General features: G+C 41.7%; 1 protein-coding gene and 1 pseudogene across 2 annotated transcripts in view; both read right to left on the bottom strand.

Moving 5' to 3' along the window:
- STAT1 (signal transducer and activator of transcription 1) overlaps nucleotides 1-23958 on the bottom strand; it is a 45581-nt gene extending 21623 nt beyond the window's left edge. The window contains exons 1-11 of one of the 2 annotated variants that reach the window (XM_003940813.4): nucleotides 23760-23958; nucleotides 23274-23426; nucleotides 19591-19719; nucleotides 18726-18870; nucleotides 16938-17036; nucleotides 10285-10374; nucleotides 8754-8832; nucleotides 7613-7704; nucleotides 7133-7284; nucleotides 4348-4506; nucleotides 893-985 (exon numbers count right to left, since the gene is read on the bottom strand). In XM_003940813.4, coding sequence (XP_003940862.1) covers nucleotides 893-985; nucleotides 4348-4506; nucleotides 7133-7284; nucleotides 7613-7704; nucleotides 8754-8832; nucleotides 10285-10374; nucleotides 16938-17036; nucleotides 18726-18870; nucleotides 19591-19718 — 1037 coding nt within the window. In that variant the 5' untranslated portion in view covers nucleotide 19719; nucleotides 23274-23426; nucleotides 23760-23958. The remainder of the gene's footprint in view (nucleotides 1-892; nucleotides 986-4347; nucleotides 4507-7132; nucleotides 7285-7612; nucleotides 7705-8753; nucleotides 8833-10284; nucleotides 10375-16937; nucleotides 17037-18725; nucleotides 18871-19590; nucleotides 19720-23273; nucleotides 23427-23759) is intronic. The other variant, XM_010351558.3, reaches the window with a different exon arrangement.
- Nucleotides 1348-4337, bottom strand: LOC141584569 (ras-related protein Rab-1A pseudogene; annotated as a pseudogene).
- Nucleotides 23959-24280: the final 322 nt, after the last annotated feature.

Here is a 24280-nt window from a genome sequence, read left to right as displayed (position 1 = left end):
TACACTACCAGCCAGGGAGGAATCCCCAGACTTAAATCAGCAGCACCTGAGAAAAAGAACCAGGGCCAACTCCAAAGGCCAGTCCAGTTCTTCAGAGTCTAGCTACTCATCATAAGCAGCACATTTAGCAATGTGGCCATTCAATAGAAGAGCCACAAGTTCCTGGAAACACTTCTACAATTATTATCGAGGAGAAAGCCTAAAAAACAACATATGTAGCATAATCTTAGTTTTTTAAAAAGGAAATACATCTTATTTGTGTGTGTGTGCACTTCTGCATGAAATACATATTTGTGTAGACATGGAATCCTAGTTTTTTAAAAAGGAAATATGTCATATTTGTGTGTGTTTCTGTATGAAATACATTTTTGAGTAGACATGAACAGAATCCTGGGAGGACAGACACTAGGCCGTTTACTGTGGTGTCCACAGATATTTATATCATGGACTACTTTGAGAATCTGATGAAAAGTATAAAACTATTCAGTCATCAGAAAAATGTGCACGTTATAAACCCACATTCACACAGTTTCTGTTCACAAGGCTCAGGTTATGAGCATATGCTCAAGAGAGGTAAGGGAGCCAAGAGTTTTTACTCTGTATTACACACATTTCTGCAATTTGGAATTCTGTTTTACTGTGAACATGCATTATATCTATGATTGGAAAAAAATCAGGAGTGTGTACATATATGTGTATCAGTTACATTTCTACTATGAATATATTAACAAAAGACTCTCAGATATTCTCAGTAAGAGTCCATATTAGAATGCCCCCTGAAAAACTATTTCCTCAAAAGCACCCTATATAACAGTTTTTATAAAAGAAAGCTAGGGAGACAAACCACAAACTACATGACAGGCAAGGTATGGGATGACGTTTCCCTGGTTACCTCAACTTCACAGTGAACTGGACCCCAGTCTTCAAGACCAGCGGCCTCTGAGGGTGCGTAGGCATGCAGGGTTGTCTTTCCACCACAAATGAGCTGCAAATACCCAGCAAAGGATAGGTAAGTTAGCATTTCCATGAAGGCTGAGGCAGTCACAATAACTTTCCCTAAAGAAAAAAGGGAGTTAGAGAGTACAATGTAAAAAATAGTTTGAAAGATTCTGATAAGTTGGACGAATAAAGTGATATTTTCTAATTAGTAAAGAAATCCCAAAACCTAATAGGCAATTAACAGAAACAGAATAATTGTAATGATCTGTGAAACTATTCAACAATGAAGGCTAGGCACAGTGGCTCATGTCTGTAAGCCCAGCACTTTAAGAAGCTGAGGCAGGAGGAGTACTTGAGCCCAGGAGTTCAAGACCAGCCTAGGCAACATAGTGAGACCCTATCTTTACAAACCTTTTTTTTTTTTTTTTTCAATTAGCCAGGCACAGGCATGGTGGCTCATGCCTGTAATCCCAGCACTTTGGGAGGCTGAGGCGGGTGGATCACCTGAGGTCGGGAGTTCGAGACCAGCCTGACCAACATGAAGAAACTCTGTATCTACTAAAAACACAAAATTAGCCAGGCATCATGGTGCATGCCAGTAATCTCATTCAGGAGGCTAAGGCAGGAGAATCACTTGAACCCAGGAGGTGGAGGAGGTTGCGGTAAGCTGAAATCACACCATTGCACTCCAGCCAGGGCAACAAGAGCAAAAAATACTGTTTCAAAAAAAAATTAGCCAGGCATGGCTAATTAGTCCCAGATACTGGAGGGCTGAAGCAGGAAGATCACTTGTGCCCAGGAGGTAGAGGCTGATGTGGGCCATGATCACACAGCTGCGCTCCAGCCTGGATGACAGAGTGAGGCCCTGTCTCAAAATAAAATAAAATAAAATAAAAGCCCTGTATTTAATTATGTTCATTTACAAGTCAGCATTAAGAATAAAATGTGTACTCAAAGTATAAGTAATGTTTTTAATTTTTTAAAAACCCAACATACAGGTCTTGTTTGAACATTAGCCACAGGCAACCAAGTACGTTGTTTTTGAATATTACTTCCAATAAGTACGATATTTATTAAACATATCTTCAGTTGTTGTGCTACATAGTGTGTAACAAATTACAATACTCTGTAGCCACAAATTATATGCAGAGTATGAAGAAACTATTGATCAAATAGCGTAATCTTTCCATTTATAACTCTATAAGGAAGAATTAACAAATCAGATCTTACATGTAACATCTCACTAAACTTTATGCATGGAAAGTGACAGACGCTGCTTGTGCTGTTTCACACAAAATGGCTGAACTTCACCTTCAGAAGACTAAATCTGACATCTAAACACGCCAATATAAACATCAAAACAAAATATAGTCTAACCAACCATGACAAACAGTCTGGTATCAGGAAAATACATTATTTTATAAACCAGCACACAAAGGTTTAAAACAGTTTTGAAAATGAAGTTAGCTGTCTTGAGCCAAGGGAGTAAAAAAAAAAAAAAAAAAAGTCAGTATTGACCATTTGTGAAGATGGTAAGAGTCTGTTGAGTGCAGCTACATACAGTACAATTCAGGCAATTTTGTTTTTTCACTTGGGTTTAGATTGCAAATTCATTTCTGAGAAAAGGATGGATGGAGGCAAATTTTAGCAGCAACCTCCACCTGACTGCTTGACCAGAGTGCTCTGAATTTTAACACTGGTCACAGCACCACCAGCTGTTGTTCCACGACTTGTTAGCTTTTCAGTCTCAGCTGCAATCATCATGAAACACTGTTCTACATTCGTTGCATTCTTAGCACTGGTTTCCAAAAACGAAATTCCAAGGGAATCAGCAAATTCCTTTGCTGTTGTGTAGTCTACTACTTTCTTTGTGGGCAGATCACACTTGTTCTCTACCAACAATTTGTAGACGTTTTCACTGGCATAACAATCTATTTTCTGCAGCCACTGTTTAACATTATTGAAGGACTCCTGGTCTGTCACATTATACACAACTAGGATGCCACTGGCTCCTTTGTAATAACTGGAGATGACTGTTCAAAATCTTCCCTGGGCTGCTGTCTCCCATATTCGAAGATTGATTTCCATGAAACTCTATAGTTCTTATTTTGAAATCCACACCAATTGTGCTGATGTAGCTTTCTGTATATGTATCAACCGCAAACCTAAGAAGGAGGCAAGGCTTTCCAACCCCAGAGTTGCCAAGCAGAAGTAACTTGAAAAAATAATCATATTCGGGATTCATGGTGGACATGTCACTGTAGCTGCCACTGCCGCCACAGCCACCCTTGCTGCTACAGTTGCCCTGACTTTCTGCGCCACGGACAATTGGAGGAAAGGAATGAGATAGGCTGTTCTAGGAAAGCAAACGTCTTCCCCAACTCCGTCCCCTAGAATACAATCAGCAGCCGCTGTCAGTCAGCTATCGCTTCCACTCAAAATCAAGTACATTTTTATTACTTCAAGTTTGCATTTAAAAAAATTACATTTTTATTATGTCAAGTTTGCAATATGAAGCCTTCTTTTCCATTCAGTGACATTTATCTATGTACTAAGCGTGTCTAGAGCACCTACTGTTCACAAGGCACTGTGCTAGGTCCTGCTGGGGAAAAAGTTTGAAAAACGCATGTCTCCGCCGTCTGGAACCTTATGATATTCAACAAACATAAAGAAATAGATAACAACTATAAAACAAAAGGCAGAGTAGGAGAGGAGCGAAGGATGACTGTAGGCCAGGAAGGGAGATAACATCTGTTTGGGAAATTTGGAAAGATTTCATGATGAGATACAAGCAGAAGCTTGCAGAATGATACAAATTTTAAAGTAGGTATAAGAAAAGGCGGCTCTGAGGAGGATGATAGATCCTCAGGCGAGGCACTGAGAAGCAAGCATGCAGCATGGCCCCTATAGGAATCAGCAAGAGGTACAGTTTGCCTAGAAAGGGGCATGTGTGGACATGAAGCATGGAGTGGTCAGCCAGGTCCACGCTGCAGAAGAGGGGCCATGAATGCCCACCTGAGGGGCTTCACTTGCATCAGAGGGTGATGAGGAACCAGAATGGAACTCTGCTCAGGAACAGCACTGGTCACAGGAATGGAGAAGTGCGGAAGAGTCTAAAAAAGAGGATTTAAGAGCCTGAGACATGAGGAGGGGAGGGGAGGAGGTGAGGCATGCAAGGGAGAGACCTGGTCACAGGGGAAGGAGGAGTGAAAGGTGTCTACAGATTCCAGACTAGGTGGCCACAAGAGTGAAGGGCCACTGGCATAACCAAAGAATTCAGGAAGAGCCACTGTCACTAAAAAATTTTTAGATAACCTACTAAACCTTTCTGAATCATCCAAATTACAGTAAAATGTTCCTCTGTATAAAGTGATTACAGAAGGTACAAATAAATGTCCCTTGAGTTACCTCTGAATGAGTTGCTGGAAAAGACTGAAGGTGCGGTCCCATAACACTTGTTTGTTTTTTGTGATAGGGTCTTGTTCATAGGTGTATTTCTGTTCCAATTCCTCCAGCTTTTTAAGCTGCTGCCGAACTTGCTGCAGACTCTCTGCAACTATGGTGAACCTGGGAAGGTATAAGACACAGATGTCTTTATGAGAAACAGTCCAAAAGCAGCCTGGATTAAAGGGAATCATGGTGTATTAGGCCATTCTTATACTAACAAAGACATGCCAGAGACTGGGACATTTATAAAGGAAGCGGTTTAATTGACGCATAGTTCCACATGGCTGGTGAGGGCCCCAAAGCATGGCAGAAGGCAAATAAGGAGCAAAGTCACATCTTATATGAAGGCAGGCAAGAGGGCTTGTGCAGGAAAACTCCCTTTTATAAAACCATCATGAGGCCTACTCACTCCCACGAGAACAGTATGAAGGAAACCACCCCCCTCGATTCAATTATCTCTACCTGGCCCTGCCCTTGAAACATGGGGATTATTACGATTTAAGGTGAGATTTGGGTGGGGACATGGCCAAACCATATCCCATGGACACCAACAAGTTGTTATGTGTAACACAAAATGTTACCAGGATATTGTGCTCTGCGATCTAGGGAGAAATAAGGGGAACGAGGCTTGTGCCAGTGCTAGAAGCTTTGTTATTTGAGGACAAAAACTAACATGACTGAATGATTACAGCCTAGATCAAAAACTTCTGCACACCACTGAGGTCTAAGTAAGGGGAGGTGAGTGTGGGCTGGGCTTCTGGGTGATGTGTGACGGAGGCAGGGGAAGGAAGAGGCCAGAGGCAGGGGAAACAGCAAAGCAGATGCTTCCAGGTGATGCAAGAGGCAGCGAGGAGCCACTGCAGGTTCTGTCCAGAGAGCAGCATCAGCAAGCAGTGTCTCGGCAGGACCAGTCAGAGACGTGGAACAGAGTGGGAGAAAGGGGAGCCAAGGCCGAGGACAGGAAAAGAGGAAGGAGGAAGGAACAACGATCCTGGTTGCATTCGACTGAAAGGAGAAGGCAATATGCTCAGCCTCGATCCTAAAAATATAAAGCCAGTGAGTACACCTAGTGATTGCTCTTAGTCTTCTTTCCTTTCGGTCAACTGCTAACAGTAAAACAGGCAGGGGAAACACAGTTTTATTCGCTTGCAGTAATGACAGAAGAAAACTTTTTACAAGTGTCTTTTTCGCTGGGAAAAGTATCTACTTCACTTTCTGGTTTTACTCAATTCCAGTTCAAAGCCCTGGGACAGCAGCCATTCGTCAGGAAAGGAGAAGGCGGGATAACGGCTGCCTGAGTACCGGAGATGCTAAACCAGTGTCCCCAACTCTGCACACAGAGAAAACGACAATCCTTACGCAGCACAGTGGGAAAACTAGAGGGCAGGTGTGTCCCCAAGAAGAGGCGCCTGTGGTCTAAGACGACCACTAGGGGGCTCTACACACCCCGGAGCCTCTCTGGCCACCCAGAAGGCATAGGGGTGTCAGCATTCCTCACGACACATGGGGTGTACTGGACTCAGAAGCTCTGCTCTAACCCACAAGAAATCTGAGGCACCTACAGGCAATTCACAGAATAAAAATAAATGGCTGAATACTAATAATTTTTTTTAAAAAAATTAGCAATACAGAAAATAACCTCACGAGGTCTCTGATCCTTGGACCCTTTGCAATGGTCCCAGGCCACCATTCCCTCATATTCACTCTGTGATCCCAAGTGCAACTGCTGTTGCCTCTTACCTGGACCTCACTAATAATATGCAAACAGTATTCCAACTGGTCTTTCTGTCTCTGTCCTATCCTACAGGCTCTGGCTAGAGTGCCCTTTCTAAATCAAAGATCAGAGAAATATCCTGCTTAAGAAAAAAGCCTGCCTTTGCTCAGCAGTATGGGTACACACGGCCCCCGTTCTGTTCCTAGCATAGTGTGAGAACCCCCACCATTAGGTTCCAGCATCTCCTGCCAGGTCCTTTCCTTCTCGTCTCACCTGACATCACTCTCCAGCCACCCAATACAGACAGCCCCTCCAGGCTCCCACATGCGCCTTTGCACATGCTGTTCTCTGTGCCAGAAAGCACTTCTCCTCTACGCCGAAAAAGCCTAGTCACTCTTGAGTCAGTGCAAGGCCATTTCCTCTATGAAACCTTCCCTGGAGATGCTTTCCTTTGTCCTCCTTGGAACTCTGATGGCCTTTTGTTAGAGCACCTGGAAACTTCTACTGCACAGAATTATTACCATGTCTACACCCCTCCTCCCCACTGACAAGTCCTTGTTGCCCAGGGCCAAGAATCAGTCATCCTTGTGTGCCCAGGTCCTAGTACAGTGCCTGACACATGGTAGGCATTCAGTAAGTATTACTAGATGGATGACCGAATGAATGGCTCCCGACAATCTATTCACGTAAGCCTAGAAAAATGCCTCAAGCTATCTTGTTTTGAATGAAACATTAGGAGTCAAGTTGTTAAGTGTGTTCTATAACGACCATGTCACTAATGTGTTGTACAGTCAAACAACACATCCATGGCACAGAAGTGCTCCAAACCAAGCAGACGTCGCTGAATGTGGCAAGAGTCATGAATAACACTGTGCTTTCCAAGGGACTGTTTCCAGGGTAAGCAGAAGCTGGACTACGTCAAACTCTATACCAACGTTTTGACAAGGTCCATTCAACACGGCTCAAAGGTGCATTGATGAGCTTATGTGGTTTGCCAGTCAGCTGCTGGTTTTTCACTTTGGAAAATCTTACCAGTTCTGCAGTTGATCCAGGCAAGCATTGGGTGGTCCCCCAATACAGGCACTCTGCTGTCTCTGCTTCCACTCCACTAGTTCATCGTTAATCAGGGCATTCTGGGTAAGTTCAGTGACATTCAACAACTCTATTATTTTGTGAACTACTTCCTAAAGGCAGTGGAAGAAACAGTAAAATAAATTCATTTTTAATCACTGAATTTTAAAACATTTTTTAAAAGAAAAGCAAGTATCATTTCATTCTCAACTGGGGCTCTAAGCCAGGTGGTTATAAAAGAAGAAATAAAGTGAAATAAATTCATTTTTTCATCATTGAATCTTAAAATATTTTAAAAAGAAAAGCAAGTATCACTTCATTCTCAACCAGGGCTTAAGCAAGGGGGTTATAAAAATAATGTTTCCTTTCTTCTGAACATTGAGTCCATTATTCATAGGCTATAACAAAAGCAGCATGCTATTCTGGAAAGTAAATAACTACCTTTCTTTTATTGTCAAGCATTAAATACATCTTCTTGAGTAACAGCTGTTCTTGTTTCTGATCACTCTTTGCCACACCATTGGTCTCGTGTTCTATAAATTGAGAGACAGCCAGTAAATATATTGACATAAACAAGACAGAACCAACAAAAGCCAAGATTAATATAAACTTAGGATAAATAGATACAAATGTCGCCAGGCGACAGGTCAATGTTTGGGTTTCTTCCATCTTTATTAAACATGAAAAAAGTCCTAAGGATAACAACTAAACACACTGAAACAAAACGCTTGTTTTCAGTGACCCATATAAATCAGACATAGTAGTATCTGCCACTGAAGTCACTGGCAGATAATTTCCTAAGTAAACATACATAACAAAATTCAAAACTTCAGTTAAAAAAATGTATGCAAAGCATATCTATACCTTTTGAAGAGAAGTAGATGATTATAAAGTGGTAGTTTAAGTCGCTGTCTCTCATACTTTTTAACAAATCATACTGATAATCTCTGCCTATGAACCATGGTATACGCCAGATGATGAACATAGTAACAGCAGTACCCTACCTATTCTGTACAATATACAACTTGAGTTATTTTCGGTTGTTACTCTCATTAAAAACAAGCAAATAGAGCAATACTTTAAAACATGAGAAAAATACTGAGATTATCTGCCATGTATACAATGGACCTGCAATTTTGAATAAACTTCAGATATTAGGGCAGGGGAACTCCACATTCTATCACTCTGTATCAGTCAGTGGGCTATGCGCAATTCATAAGGTGAGTAACACATAACCAGTGGTTATCAAGTATGGGTCACTGACCCCTAGGGGACTTTTGGCATTGTCTAAAGAGTTTTGGTTGTCACTAGTGAGGGTTCCTGGGTAGTGCCACTGGCATCTGGTGGGCCCAAGTCAGGGATGCTGTTGAACACTCTACAATGCCAGGACAGCCCCCACGACAAATTATCTAGCCTAAAACATCAATAGTACTGGATGCCAAGGAACCCTAGCTTGGGTTATCAAGGAACAATTTAGAGTCATAAAATACTGGGCAAATAAAAAGCAGTAATCATATTAGTTATCTAGTGTGAACAGAAAAAATTACGGCCAATGGGCACCACTTCAATTGTGAACCCTTACCTCTGTTCTGCAAGGTTTTGCATTTAAAGTCATATTCATCTTGTAAATCTTCCAGGTTCTTGATTTCATGCTCTATACACTACAAATAAAGATGTAAAAATGTTTTCTACTGATCAGCAACTTCCAAAGACTTTAGAGAACAGAGTTTTGCTCCTATGGAACCCAGAGAAACGTGAAAACAGTTCCAGCTCCTTCAAAGAGATCTGACTTGGAGAGGTCTAATCATATACATGAAATAACTTATTTTTTATTAACAAGTATGTAATAACATTTTTTAAAAAGCAAATGTATAATAATTCTCAAACTGATTTGTATGTCCTTAACCTGGTTCCAGGGCCTAAATTTTGATTCTTCCTCATCATTTTTGAGAGATACGATTTAAGAACTCTGAGTTAAGTACCTCTGAGTACTTAACTCAGTAAACTGAGTTACTTAAATACTTAAGTAACTCGATTTAAGTACCTCCGAGACACGATTTAAGAACTCCACCGTGAAGCACACAACACGGGTAAAAAGCTCATGGGAACTTCTCATTCCTTTCAAATAAGAAAAGTGACCATACATCCCGGCTTTACTGGGACAGACCTAGTTTCGTACTTGGTATAAACAGTGGCCTCCTGGTGGCTCAAATGCGTCTGCGTCTGGACAATAAATTGCATGTTCGCTCTACAAATAAGCCGCATTTGTTTGGGATTTGGTCACATTTCCACATATTCTTCTCTGGAGTTCCATGGCTACTTCTGGACTGGGCTCCCTTAGTTTCTACTTTAATGAAATGTTTCCCTAGGAGAATTTGCTCCAAAGAATAGATAAAGTTGCTCCAAAGAATGTCGAGTTTGGAAAGATGCTGTCTGAAACGTAAGTCAAGGCCATACTGGTGCTACCCAGAGATCCGCAGAGGACCATACCCCTTAGTTGGAAGGCCTTTTCCACAAATACACACTTTTGTGAAGAACTCCTCAACCTCTCCCCGCACCAGCCTTAACAGTGGAAAGGAGTAAGTGTACACCGAGGGCACCAGAGCGGCCTTTTGCTTCCATAAATTGACTTGGAAGTTTTATCCTAAAATTGCTGTGGATGTCTTAATCAGAAATGCATCCAAATTTATTTCAGTAAAATGTATTTTTGTTCCTCTTCCAAGTCTTAGGATAAAACAGGTGATTGAGAAAGATGGGCCATGTTTTTCCTGGGCAGTGTGACTTGAAAGGTGTGGACTCAAAGGCCTGTTTAGAGCAGCAACATCTCATTTACTGGATACTGGGGCAAAGTCAACATTCACTGCATGATCTTTCAAGGAAGAAAAAGATAAGCTCAATGTTTGGCGGTTATAATCAGGCGCCATTTAAAAAGTCTATCTGGTCATTGCTTTTACTAATTTGTTTACTTACAGCTTGAGACTTCTGCAACATTTTGCTTCCCAACTACTTAAAAGACTGAACTCAGTTACGAGGTTGACACCCAAAGGGACTGCAACCTTTTTTTCCCCTAAAGAAAGTTTCAGAATAAACGCATGTGTTTACTCAGTACTTACCATAACCTTGTCCTTCACGTTTCTGACTTTGCTGTCAAGCTCTTTCTGTTTGTCTAGCATCACTGTGCTCTGAATACTCCCCAGCTGAGCCTGTAATGGGAAGGGCGTGATTACAGACACCATTTTCTCCAGGGTGTGTACTTGCTGGTTACACTCCAAAGTCCCCACCTGCCTCCCAGATCTTCTGACACATACTACAGGATTTCCACTTATGTGTCAATAAGAATTTTTCCCCACGTTCCTGGAAAATGCTGGCAAACCATTAACAAGGCTGCAAAATAACTAGGCTAAATTCACATCTGTAATTATTTCTGGGAGTTTCCATGAATTCACACAATTGCACAGTGTCACACTAGAATTCAGTTCAGAGTTTCTCCAATACTGTACACAGGATTACTCTTATTAACCCTGTCCTTATGTATCTTAAAGCTTTCCGATTCAAAGTGTGTCCTCATACCAGCAGCATCTCACCACCTAGGATCTTGTTGGAAATGCAAAATCTCAAGGGCTAATTTGATTATGGAATCAGAAAACCCGATTTTAACACCATCTCGGGTGATTCAGAGGTGTACTGGAATATAAAGGCATTCCATTAAGGGCATCAGTGAAAATCTGCTACTATAAAGTCAATAATGAATATAAACCCAGACTTGCCTGGGAGCATTCAGTCCTATTTCTAATAATCAGAACACTTGGATGTGACAGAACACCACATGTGCCCTGCACATACTTACTAGGTACTAAGTAAATGCGAGACAATGTTATAGGCCCAGGTATTAGAGTGGTAAGTGATGGTTCCTGTTCTCATAGAGATTAAATTCTAGAAGATGTGATTTTTTTTTTAGAGTTAAATCCCCCACACAGCAAAAACTGTGCTTGTCAACCCTTCTTACACAGTGCACAGATTCTACAGGGGTGTTTTTTACATATTTAATTGTATCAATCTTTTCTTCTTTATTTCTAGACTTTTCCTTATATTACAAAGCCTTTCCCTATTGACATTATGGCATTCACTCATTTTTCTCCCTAGCGTTTGCCAGGTTTCCTTCTTTTCTTTTTAACTTTTAGATCGCTGATATATTTGTTGCTCATTCCTATGATCAGTGTGAAGTGTGGGTCCACTTTTGGCTTTCGCTTTTTTCCAATTAGCTTTCCATTCGTCTTAACAACATTCAGTGAAAAGTTCATTATTTTCCCCAGTGCTCCGAGCTGCCAACTTTATCAAATAAATTTCCATATGCACACGAGTTTCCTCCTAGATTTTTCTCTTCTTTCCCCATTGGCCTGTTTATTCACAAGCCTGAACCCTTGAAGAATGTTTGATTACAGAGGATTTATAGTCTATCTAATAAGGCCATTCCCATTTCATTGCTCTACTTTTTTACGTTTCCTTTCTATTTTTCCATGTTTTTATAAATTTCAGAATCAATTTGCATAGCTCCAGAAAGCAACTTGGTATTTTTATTAGGATCACATTAAAATTATAAATTAACCTGGGGAGAACTAATATCTTTATGTTGTTGTTTTTAATTCTTATACTTCTAATGATTTTCTCTAACTGCACTGGCCAATACCACGAATGTGATGTTAAATAGCAGTGGCAGCACAGTGAACATTCTTGCTTTTTTACTGACTTGCTGGAGTTTTTCCAGTTAAGAAAGGTACTGTCTCTAGAATGGAGAGATATATATTTGTGCATGTTAAAGAGGCATCCACCAATTCCTACCTTATTGAATGTTTTTATCAGGAATGAATATTAAATTCTGTCAGACCCTTTCGGCTTCTGTGGAGGGAAGTAAATGCTTTTTTCTCCTTGTAGCTATTAATTCAGTGAATTGCATTAATGGGTTGCCCAGTCATGGTCTACCCTTGTAACCTACAATAAATCATATTTGGTCATGGTATATGACTTTCTTAATATAGTAAAATTCTGATCTTTACTATCTTATTGAGGACTTTTAAATTGATACTCATAAATAAAATTGGTCCACAATTTTTTTGTTCTATGTTTATCAGGTATATGCCATCAAAGTTATTCTCTCTTCATAGGAAGTTTTCCTTCACTTTATATATTCTCCAATAGCAGAAGTTCAAAGCATGTGAGCTGTATCAGCTGTAGAGTGTGTATTAGAAATACATGAATGTTATTATTATCCTCTGGAAGTCCAAGGTGCGCCATATCACTAACTGACAAAAGGGGTTTTTCTGGGCAGTCGGAATGAGTTGCCACTTTGAGCAGTTCCATATAGCTTTATGCCTGTGCAGGGAAATCTTTGCTGTTGTCTAATTCTGATATGGTTTGATCTGTGTCCCCACCCAAATCTCGTGAATTGTAATCCCCAACGTTGGAGGTGGGGCCTGTTGGAAGGTGATTGGATCATAGGGATGGTTTCTCATGAATAGTTTAGCACCATCCTCTTGGTACTGTCCTCGTGATTATGAGTTCTCATGAGATCTGGTTAAGTGTGGAGCACCTCTGCTCGGCTTCCTCTTGCTCTGGACATGTGACGTGTGTGCTAACCCTTCACCTTCTGCTATAAGTTTCCTGAGGCCTCCCCAGAAACTGAGCAGATGCCAGCACCATCCTTCCTGTACAGCCTGCAGAACCACAAGCTAATGAAACCTCTTTTATAAATTTCCCAGTCTCAGATATTTCTTTATAGCCAGCCAAGAACCAACTAATACAACTTCTAAGCCAGCAGGATGTGGGCACTGTGTCCTGTGGGCTTTGTAACAGCTAGGACACTAGACCTAGAGAGAGGGACCAGGTCGATGGAAAATTCTAACTCCCCAGGCCTCCTCCCAAATGACCAAGGCTTGGTTTAGAGAACAGGGATATAAACAATGGCTGTAAGAGGGCAACTACATCCCCAGCTTCTACATCTGCTTTCTACTGACTTGCTGGGAGAGGCTTGGTGGAAATACCTGGTGACTGTGGCAGAGCCTAAAAAACCTTCTGCTCCCAACTTGGGCAGTAGTCGTTCCAAGTCACTCAAACCCTTGGTGTTCTCTTACCCCTTCCTTTCACCCCTCCCTGCTTCCCTGCACCCTGCCCCATCTCCTGCTAGGCAGCTGCCTTGGCTGCTCCTGTACACTCTGGTACTGACACCACTTTCACAGTGAGTCCTTAACTTTTTAACTTTCTAAGAAACCAGGAACACTGAAACCACAAGAACATCAAACATTGAAGTTGGAAGGGACATTAGCTGTCACTGACTCTTACTTTCTCATTTCACTACTGCACCTCTAGAGACCTTGTTTGGATGGGAACTTGGTTACTCACAGACCCCAGACCACAGAAAAGTCTTCTGCTCAGAAAGGAGGTCCTTTTCAATGGAATGAGCAGCTGTCCAAGGGAATAGGCACTCCATGGGTGTGAGAAGTTCCAGCCAGAATACCCTCACATCCCATTCCACAGATTAGAAAACTGAAGAGTGACTTCTCCAGTGAACTTGTTTTAGAGTTGGACAATACTGGGTTTAAATTCCAAACCCACTTCTCATTAGTGCTGTGGTCTTGAGCAAAGTACCTAACCTCTAAACCTTAGTTTTCTAATCTTTAAAATGGGGATAAGAATACCTACCTTCATGTTAGTTTTTAAAGTATTTACTTAAATGAAATAATGTTTATAAAGTGCTTAGCACAGGGACTGAAACATGATAAGCACTCAGCATATGATACCTATTAGTCCTTAAGAGCACAAAGGTGGAACAGCAAAGGGAAGCTTAGAATCCACCTCACGTCTTCTCCTCCCACCTGAAAGAAATTCTCCCACCTCTGCACACCCTATGGACCTAAATTTTGTCCAGACATGCAATTAGCTTTTTCACCACAAAGAAAAAAGAGAGAAAAATGTAGTGTGCTATAAGATAGCACACGAGTCATTTATAGTCTACTAGAGTGTGTGTTACATAATATTCTCTTAAATGTGTTTTCTAAAAACCTCTTATATTAAAACAAAAGATAATGGTAACAATAATTTCCCATCTTGGCATGTCTGCAGAATTCTGTGCTCTCTAAATGCTCTGAATTGACTTGGAATTTTGCACGTTTCTAACTTGCTGAATCTGCGGAATCGCCATGTACCTATCACACAGTTTCAACAATTAGCATTCATGGACGCCCTTGTTTCATCCATATTCTCCTTACTCTTCTAGTCCCCAAACTGGATTATTTGAAGCAAATACCACACATGACATCATTCCATACACGGACACTTTAGAATAGAATAAACACAGTCATGTCCCACATAATAATGGTTCACTCAGTGACGGACTGCACGTATGACAGTGGCCCCCTAAGATTAGAATGGAGCTGCCCCATATGGGGGTACCCAATTTTATCTTTTATACACTATTTTTACTGTACCTTTTCTATGTTTAGATATACAAATAACATTGTGTTACAATCGCTCATAGTGTTCAGTACAACTTCATATTGCACAGGTCTGTGGCCTAGAAGCGACAGGCTTTACTATATAACAGGCGTCCCCAGACTACAGCCCGCGACGGTCCCGAGGCCATTTATCCAGGCCCCCACCGCACTTCAGGAAGGGGCACCTCTTTCATTGGTGGTCAGTGAGAGGAGCACAGTATGTGGCGGCCCTCCAATGGTCTGAGGGACAGTGAACTGGCCCCCTGTGTAAAAAGTTTGGGGACGCCTGCCATATAGCGTAGGCGTGTAGTAGGTTATACTGCCTAGGTTTAAGTGCACTCTATCATGTTTGCACAAAAAATGCAATCACCTAGTGATGTATTTCTCAGAATGTATCTGTGTCGTTAAGTGATGTATGACTGTATTAATAAAATGCAGTTACTTCAACAAGGGAGGAAATGGCAAAGAAATGTTTCTGACTTATCTAGCCAAGAGTTGGCTGGATAACTTTGGAAAATCGGCACCTATTGTGCCTCTTCTCTTTCCCTGACATCCCCAGACACCCAGGAACTTCCCTCATATGCTAAGAAGGCCTTGCAAAGGTGTTCACAGAGTCAGGTGTCCTCTGAGAGGCTCAAAACAATCCCCAGGTCACCTACATTTTTAATGGGGAGGGAGCTCAAAAGCTGGTAAACCTTCAAGATCCAAAGTCAGGGGATGGGGTTCATGTGGGAGGGCAGAGGCCACTTACTCTACCGCCAGTGCCAACTCTGGGCCAAGGGGCCAAACGTGAGGAGGACACACTTGCGGCTGCGGGAAACAGGTTGTCCTTCTGCCCATCTTTTCTCCTGGCTGTCTGTCCTTTGAAGTTTATTAGAAATACAGAGGAGGCCTACGCATACTGCTTTTAGGATGGAAGCCCCATATAATCAAAACTGCCTGCTGAAAATCTCCCAGGTATGTGACAGGTTAGAGATAGGCACACCTCTTTCAGAGGAGACCACCTGTCCAGCTTCTCCTCCAACACTGCTTCTCCTCCACCTTTGTCCCTAGGCTGGGTACCAGATGAGCTAGCCATCTTGAATTTGGCATAAGCAATACGTATCTTTACATGCTCACTTCAGCAAGGTGCTATCAGTATGACAGGAAGATAGGAACTACATGCCTAAGGAAGTGACAGGATCACAAGGACTGGGACAAATGCTCAGGCAGTGTGTGGAGAACAGCATCCTCTACTACATTTCAATTCTCTCCCTTTTTACTGGCCCACAGTTCACTTTGGTAGTTATTTGTTGGTGAAATGCACACGGGACGCATACCGCGTCTTCTGGCATCCATATTGGAATGGGCTCCTCCAGAACAACCCATAACATGATGGCTTCACACTGACTGCCTGCTGACTTGTTGCCACCACCCCACTGCTCAAGGAATAGTAAATGCCATAGCAACTTCAAAACACTGCAGAACCTGACAGCTAGGAAGGTTTTTTATTAGGATTAATAATACAATGATCAAAATTCTTGATACTAGTACAACTCTGACTCATTTACTGTTTGATGTCTTGAATATTTAATAGGTATCTTGATCTTACTCAAAACAAAGCCCTTGATTTTCCCATCAGCCTCCTCTTCTCTCCACAAATCTATTGTGTCCTGCAAAACTCCTGGCCCTGCCCTCTCCTTGCCTTCCCAGCTCCATGAACAGCATTCCAGTTTTCAAGGGCCTCTAATAGCCGCTATAGAGCCATCCCTGGCTTTTTGCTTTCTCTCACTCCCACATCTGATTCTTTAATATAAGGATCCTTCTATATTGGCACCATATCCAAAGCATAACCTGAATCTGCCCACCCCTTCCTACCTCCACTGATTCTACTGAGTGTGAGATTCCACTGCCTCTTCCTTGGACAGCTGCAAAAACCCTCTACCTGACTTTCCATTCCTGCTCCAGCAACTCAGAGGCCTTTCCTGGCCCTAGTCTAAAGGAACAATCCCACTCCCAGCCACTCCATGAACTCAACATGTTATCTTCTCAGCACTTTATGCTACCTGGAAGTATCTTGTTTATTTGTCTCTCTCCTTGTTACAACTGCATTCCATTAAATCAGGATCTTTCTTAAAGCCTGGTTCTATAAAATCTCTAAATCTGATTCTCCCCTCTTCTTGGGGCTAGACAATTAGAGAGATATTCACCATTGCTGTGACACGGGCCCCAATAATATTTGGTGAATGAATACGTTTTTATTTTATTACAATTTTTGGTGTTCAATGAGAAAAAAGTACCTGATTAAATCTCTGGGCATTTTCCAAAATTTTCCTTTCCTCCTTCAGACAGTTATAAATGATCATAGACATCTGGATTGGGTCTTCCTGAAAATTATCCTAGATTTAAGTGGTTAGAACAAAAATAAATTAAAATTCAGAATGTTTAAATTATTTTGTGTTGTAAGTTGATAGGAATTTGTTTATATTCTCTGAGAAACCTCATCTCTCATCTATTAAATTCTATATAAGCTATGTTTGTTAAAATCAAAATGTTTCTTTCACAAATTATGATAAAAATTGCCTTAACTTTCTAAAAAGGGGCAGATACCTAAAGTACTTTTTGATTAAAAAAACAAGTATTTTCACATATGGTTCATATAATATTTTTACTTTAATATCCTTCTATATTTTTTTTCCAGTACATTTTAATGGTAGAATATTTGAGAATTTTTTTTTTTTTTGAGACAGAGTTTCACTCTTGTTACCCAGGCTGGAGTGCAATGGCGCGATCTCGGCTCACCGCAACCTCCGCCTCCTGGGTTCAGGCAATTCTCCTGCCTCAGCCTCCTGAGTAGCTGGGATTACAGGCACGCGCCACCATGCCCAGTTAATGTTTTGTATTTTTAGTAGAGATGGGGTTTCACCATGTTGACCAGGATGGTCTCGATCTCTTGACCTCGTGATCCACCCGCCTCGGCCTCCCAAAGTGCTGGGATTACAGGCTTGAGCCACCGCGCCCGGCCCAATATCTTTCCATATTTCTTGACGTCAACTATATTTTGTTAGGATTCCAAGACAATGCAAATGATATATAAACTATACATGACATTCCTCAGTGAATGCATCTGTTGGTCTAAGCTTTGAACTACACTGAAGATATTCATCTAGGGTTTTCTGTTGCCATTGTCAAAGCTAGTTTGCAAAACACTGGCAATAATGGCTCTTTATAGAGGTACATTCAAGCAAGGTCTGTACAACAACAAATTTCTGTAAAATTAATTTTTAATTTTTTTTTAACTTTTTAAATTTTTTAATTTAAAATCTCTACTCACTGGTATATAAAATCATAAATATATTCACAAAGAAAAAAAAACTTCCAATTACATAAGCTGAAAAGTTCAGTTCAATTGTATAAAAGAAGGAAACGATAGCTTTTACCTCCATTAAAACAGAAAAGTTCTGTTATCAAAGGACACAAATATGGTAGCCAGGCTAAGGGCATGCTGTAAGCACATCTGAAGAACCCCTAAAACTTTGTAGCATGTCCTCTCATGTCTGGATCTTTGACTTCCGCTTCCAGGAGAGGGCAACTCCACCAGAAGCAAGGCAAGATGGAGTCTAGTTCCTGAAGTCACCTGACTTCCTCAGGTGAAGGTCAAACCTTTCCGGACTTATTCCTCATTTGTATGGCAAGGACCTGAACCTACCCACTAACGTTCCTTGTAGCTTTCATGTATTGCTATAGATCACTGCTCCTAAACTGTAGCCCCTTTTCATTGGTTTAAATGTTGACAATTTTTAGTAAAACAACATTACAGCATCACATTTTTCTCAGAATTACTGACACCTAAGAGGTGATACATTTAACCCTGAAAATTCCTTCTGTTTATAAAATAAATTAGTATCTTATTTTACTTATGCTATAAATACATACTAATGCTGTAAATAACAAAGGGAGTTATTTACAGTCTTTGTTACTTCTCTAAATACCAGGAAGTGTGTGCTTAATTGTACTTGCTGAAAGAAGAAAACTGCCTTACATAAACATGAGAACATTTCAACTAAAATACAAAAACCGGGTCATACCTGAAGATTACGCTTGCTTTTCCTTATGTTATGCTGTAACAAAAAGTTATTCTCCAAAGAAAAGCGACTATATTGGTCATCCAGCTGCGACAGGAGGTCATGAAAACAAATGGTGGCAAATGAAACATCATTGGCAGCATGCTCCCTAGGAGATTTAACATGTACACATTTCATTCTTGAAATAAATGTTTACATGAAACAGACAAAACAAATGTTGCTTTCCTTATCGAAATTATTAAAATAATTTAAGCATTTTCTTAGGTATACTTTCTTCTTTTGAAACTGATACTGCTTTTAGCAGCAGTGTATGTGGTATTTCTCTTATATGCAATTAGTATGAAAAATTCTAGAATGCTAAGAGATTATACATGACACTGTTCATGGTGACTATCTCTGGTCGGGGAAAAATCAACAGGGGACCCTTCACTTTCTATGTCAAACACTTTCAGGACGTTTAAAATATTTGCAATTAGCAAATAATACATTTTAAAGTACAACACCTATCAGTTAAAACAAATCCCCTTAATTGTACTACCTTCTTATTTCTAATCAATGTTTAACCATTAATTTGAATTTATTTCTTTTAAATTACTTCTTTCTATAGTCTGGATCCTAAGTTGAAAAATAATTGGTGTCAGTATTATCTAACTTGTCCAAAGCATTTAGGAATAGCTATCATAAATTAAATTTGACAAAACTACATAAAAGTGCTTAATGACTAATATACTTAGCTTTGTCAAGACACATGTCATTTTTTAGATCAACAAACTTTTCTGCAACAAATAATCCCAGTGACCATCGATGAAATTCACCTTCCAGTAAACATGTTTCCAAGTCACTTAATCAACAAGATTTAGTTCCTTACCAGTCTTGCTTTTCTAACCACTGTGCCAAGTATTGTCGGATTTCCATGGGAAAGCTGTCATCATAAAGCTGGTGAACCTGCTCCAGGAATTTTGAGTCAAGCTGCTGAAGTTCATACCACTGAGACATCCTACAGAGAAAAAGAATATACATTCTTTGTATGTATATGGAAGACCCTAGCTTTAAAGAAAGCCTTCCTAGCATCAGGTTGTACTCTTAAATATCTTGCTTACTCCAAAACAGTTTGTTCTAGGAATATTTTATTTAAATGGCATTTATAGTCTAAAGCCTGTTTTCAATTGAGTTTGGGGATCAACCTTTTTTTCTCCTCCATGAAACACATCTTCAGGCCTTTGCTTGTTGTCAATATATCAAGGCAGCCTTCTCTGGCCTCCTTATTTAAATTGCAACACTTAACCTGTAAACATGCTATCTCCCTTCTCTGGTGTATTTTTATTTTTCGTCATAGTACTTACACCACCATCTGACCTACCACATTTTTAATTTTGATTATTGTCTATTTTCACCACCTGAAGGATGGATGTTGGAGGATTTTGTGCACTGGTATATCCTCTAAGCACGTAGTAGGTCTCCAATAAACACACCTTTAAAATGAATTTGGTATTTTATCAAATAAATACATGAAAAACATTATTTTAATTAGATTTGCTTTAAATCATAAGACTCTCCCAAAATTGCTCTCCTACAAATAACAGTACATTTCTAATTTAACTTACGTATTTTTAAACTATTTTATATTTATGATGTATATGGTAAAATTCATTATTTTTGTTACACACATTTAAAAAGATGTATTTTCTTCTTTGCCCACTACAAACAATAAATCTGGCATAAAGCAGTAATGATTTTTAAATATTAAAACAACATCATTAAATGTATTTTAAAAGGATAAAGTAACATCTCTTTGAGTAACTGTTCAGTCCATTTTTATATAGTGATCAAATTTTTTTATATAGTGATCAAATCACATTTTTATATTGTGATTAAAAAATCACAATAAAAACTTGATATAAGGAAGTCCTAAAATTCATTAGGAAAACGAAGAGTCTCCATGACCATCACGTAACAGGATTTATGACAGCACACAGTTGGCAATATGCAGAGGAGACACAAGTGAATCTTGTCCTGCCAGACCTCTGGGGAAGGGGGATTTTCAAGTAGGGCATGGAAGAGGGTGTGCACATACTTGTAGCCAAGCACATGTATGGAGGCATGAAGTCATGCCTCTTCCACAAATGTCCTCCCAAAGGAGCATAAGGAAATGTCTGGACTATAAAGCTACTTATCATCATATGTACCAGAAGAAATAGACCCAAGCCTAGCCCCTTGGCACTCCAGCTGTAGCAATTTGGTTTTTCACTTCAATTTTATTTTACCTGAGTGGGAAAATGTGTGGCTCTTTCCCTCCCTGCTTGGCAACTAATAAGGATGTGTCTAAAATATATATGCTGAACTGTCAGCCAAGGGGAGCTGCAACGCCTCTTGTTAGCCAAGTGAACCCAGGTAACTTACTCCCCTATAAACAAGGTGGTCATGTGTGTGTGTGTGTGTGCGTGTGCGTGCTTGTGTGTGTGCGTGTGTGTTTAGTAGATGGGACCTTGTTCTGTCACCCAGGCTGGAGCGCAGTGGCATGTTTATAGTTCACTGCAGCCTCCAATCCCTGGACTTGAGCAATCCTTCCACCTCAGCCTCCCAAGGAGCTCAGACTGTAAGTGATATGGTTTGTCTCTATGTCCCCATCCAAATCTCAAATTGTAATATAATTCCCATGTGTCAAGGGCAGGACCAGTGGAGGTAACCGAATCATGGGGGCAGTTTCCTCCACTCAGTTCTCATGATAATCAGTGAGTCTCATGACATCCAATGGATTTATAAGCGTCTGCACTTCCCCTGCTTGCATTCATTCTCTCTCCTCCTGCCCCGTGAAGAGGTTCCTTCTGCCACACAGAACTGTGAGTCAGTGAAACTTCTTTTCTTTATAAACTACCCAGGATTGGGCAGTTTTTTGTATCAGCATAAGAACAGACTAATACAAGAAACAAGATGCTTGGCTAACTTCTTTTTTTGAGATGGAGTTTTACTCATTGCCCAGGCTGGAGTGCAATAGTGCGATCTTGGTTCACCACAACCTCTGCCTCCCAGGTTCAAAAGATTCTCCTGTCTCAGCCTCCAGAGTAGCTGGGGTTATAGGCATTCACCACCACACCCGGCTAATTTTTTTTGTGGGAGGGGTGGGAAACAGGGTTTCTCCATGTTGGTCAGGCTGTTCTAGAACTCCTAACCTTAGGTGATCCACCCGCCCTGGCCTCCCAAAGTGCTGGGAATACAGGCGTGAGCCACTGTGCCCAGTCTCCCTAATTTTTAAATTTTCTGTGGCGGCAGGTTCTCTATAGAGTCTGTTTCTGAGCCTGATTTCAAACACCTGACCTCAGGCAATCTTTCCACCTCAGCCTCCCAAGTGCTGGAATTACAGGTGTGAGCCACTGCACCCTGCCGCCGTTGGTTGTTAAGGCTGGATGAGCTAGTACATATGGAGCACCTGGCACAGAACAGGTGAATTAATAAGCTCATGTTCACAAATCTGGAGTCAATCTCATCTTCCCACAAAACCTGTTACCAACTCAGGGAGGTGCATGGCCAACTCCCAAAGACGTAGTTCAAATCCAAAATTAAGGGGTGATTCTTTCCTCACCAGTCCCAAGACCTGCTGCCTCCCTGTCTCCAACACTCTACCTTCGCAATCCAGCCTCTGCTGCATACAGATTGGACCACATCACTCTCCTGTGCAAAAATCTTATGATTTGTCCATTCCTAGGCTGATTTCCACCCCACCCCATCTTCATCCATCAACAAAGCAACCCAGTCACCAAATCATTTACTGTTTTTCAAGTGTGCCCAACATTTCTGCTCTTCTCCAGCTGCTACTCGCCCTTGCAAACATCCTCTCTACAAATTGTTGCATCTCTAAATCCTATAGCATTCAAAGCTATGCACAAAAGCCCCTTCTTTCATAAAGTTGTCTGAGACTTAGTCACAATTAAGCTTTCTCTGAATTGTGCCTCACTGAATTCTGTACCTCTATTAGAGCATTGGTTCCAGTTTTTCTTGCAAAGTTCTATGATGCCTCCAGAACCTGCGGCGGGGAAGGTGGGTGGGGTGGAGTGAGGGTGGAGTAGTGGGGGTATTTTCCTTTTAACCTTTTCTGGACCTTGGACAGTGCCCTGCATATACTATATGCTCAGAACAGTTTGTTGAATTGAAATCCTGTATATTTCAGATGGAATTAGAAAGTAAAAAGCAAGCCATATTTTGATCTCACAAGTGTGAGTCCAGCATCCTCAATAAGCAACAGTTGCACAATGGATTGTGCCGGAGGCTCAAGTCCTATTTCTGTTCTATAAAAACAATTCCCTATCTATACGAACAACATTCGAAGCACAATCGACCACACATCTGCATGCCTACCCCAGAACTCTTCAGAACTGGTCAGAATTTTCTTTAAGAGTAATTATATTATTTGGAGTGGGGGTGGGGTCTGCAAAAACTAAACATCACTTTTAAACTACAGGAAGACATTAAGCTCCTCCATCTTTAAACATAGATACATAATTAAGATTCCGAAGTCATGTACTCATTCACTGGATCCCATGGACATTTACTGACCTGCCACCTTGTGCCCCAACAAGGGCCTGGGGATTCAACCAAAGGATCAGCTACGTACAGCACGTTAGTGCCAAGACTGTTGAGGTTGCACGCACAGAGTGCGAGCGTTAACCTAGACAGCTCTCGAGGATGGCATACAGCAAATGATACTTCCTGCGAAAAGAAGAATATGTGACTGATGGAAAGGGGCGGAAACGCGAGAAAGTGAGGGGAAGGTGCGGTGACTTCTAGAGGAAAAGTCGATTTCACAAGTCCTCTTTACTGCCAGAGAGCACGACTGGCAAGGGCAATCGTGCCGAGCAGTGCCATCTCCGAAAACGGATGGCGCTGCTCGCACTTGGACTACTGGGACGCGTTCTTTCTCTGGGATCACGGATTCGCCGGTCAGAACAGCCAGCCAGTCCTCGCCTGGCGTCCAAACGTACGGCCGGAGGACTCGGTCCCGGCGCGGCCCACCCCGGCACCCGGAACCTCACGGCCACTCACTCTGCGCGCAGGATCCGGAAGGGCTAGGCGGGGACGCGGCGGTGCAGCCTCTCCGGGCGCGCCGGGTCGCCTCTGCTGGGTCTGGGGAAGGCCAGGCGCGGTCCCCCGGTGCACCCAAGCCCCTCCGCAGACTCTGCGCTGGAAAGCGAAACGACGCCGCAGGAGAAAAGGCAGCGCCAACTACCCGGCCCCCTTCCGCCCGCACCAACCACCGTGCGGATCCGCGCTCAGCCAATCGGACGCGGCTGTTCCGCGGGCGCTACCGCCTCCCTCTGCAGGCCGCTGTTCCTCCCGCGCGCCTGGTGTTTCCTCGGGCTTTGGGCGGGGCCGTTGCGTGGCCGCGCTGGGGACTGGAGTTCTGTTTACATACCTTAGAGGACGACTGAAAGGACGCGCTGTGTTTGCAGAAGCCCAAACGTGGAGGTCTCTGCATTGAGCTTCATCACCGAGACTTCAGGCAGAGGACAGATGTGGCCACGTCGTCATTCTAGAAGCTCCCTTTAGCACCTGACCTCCATGTT

This window comes from Saimiri boliviensis, chromosome 5 (genome assembly GCF_048565385.1).
Source record: "Saimiri boliviensis isolate mSaiBol1 chromosome 5, mSaiBol1.pri, whole genome shotgun sequence".
In the NCBI taxonomy this organism is placed as follows: Eukaryota; Metazoa; Chordata; class Mammalia; order Primates; family Cebidae; genus Saimiri; species Saimiri boliviensis.
Note: the sequence above shows the minus strand (reverse complement) of the source record. Positions and strands in the feature narration are given on the sequence as shown.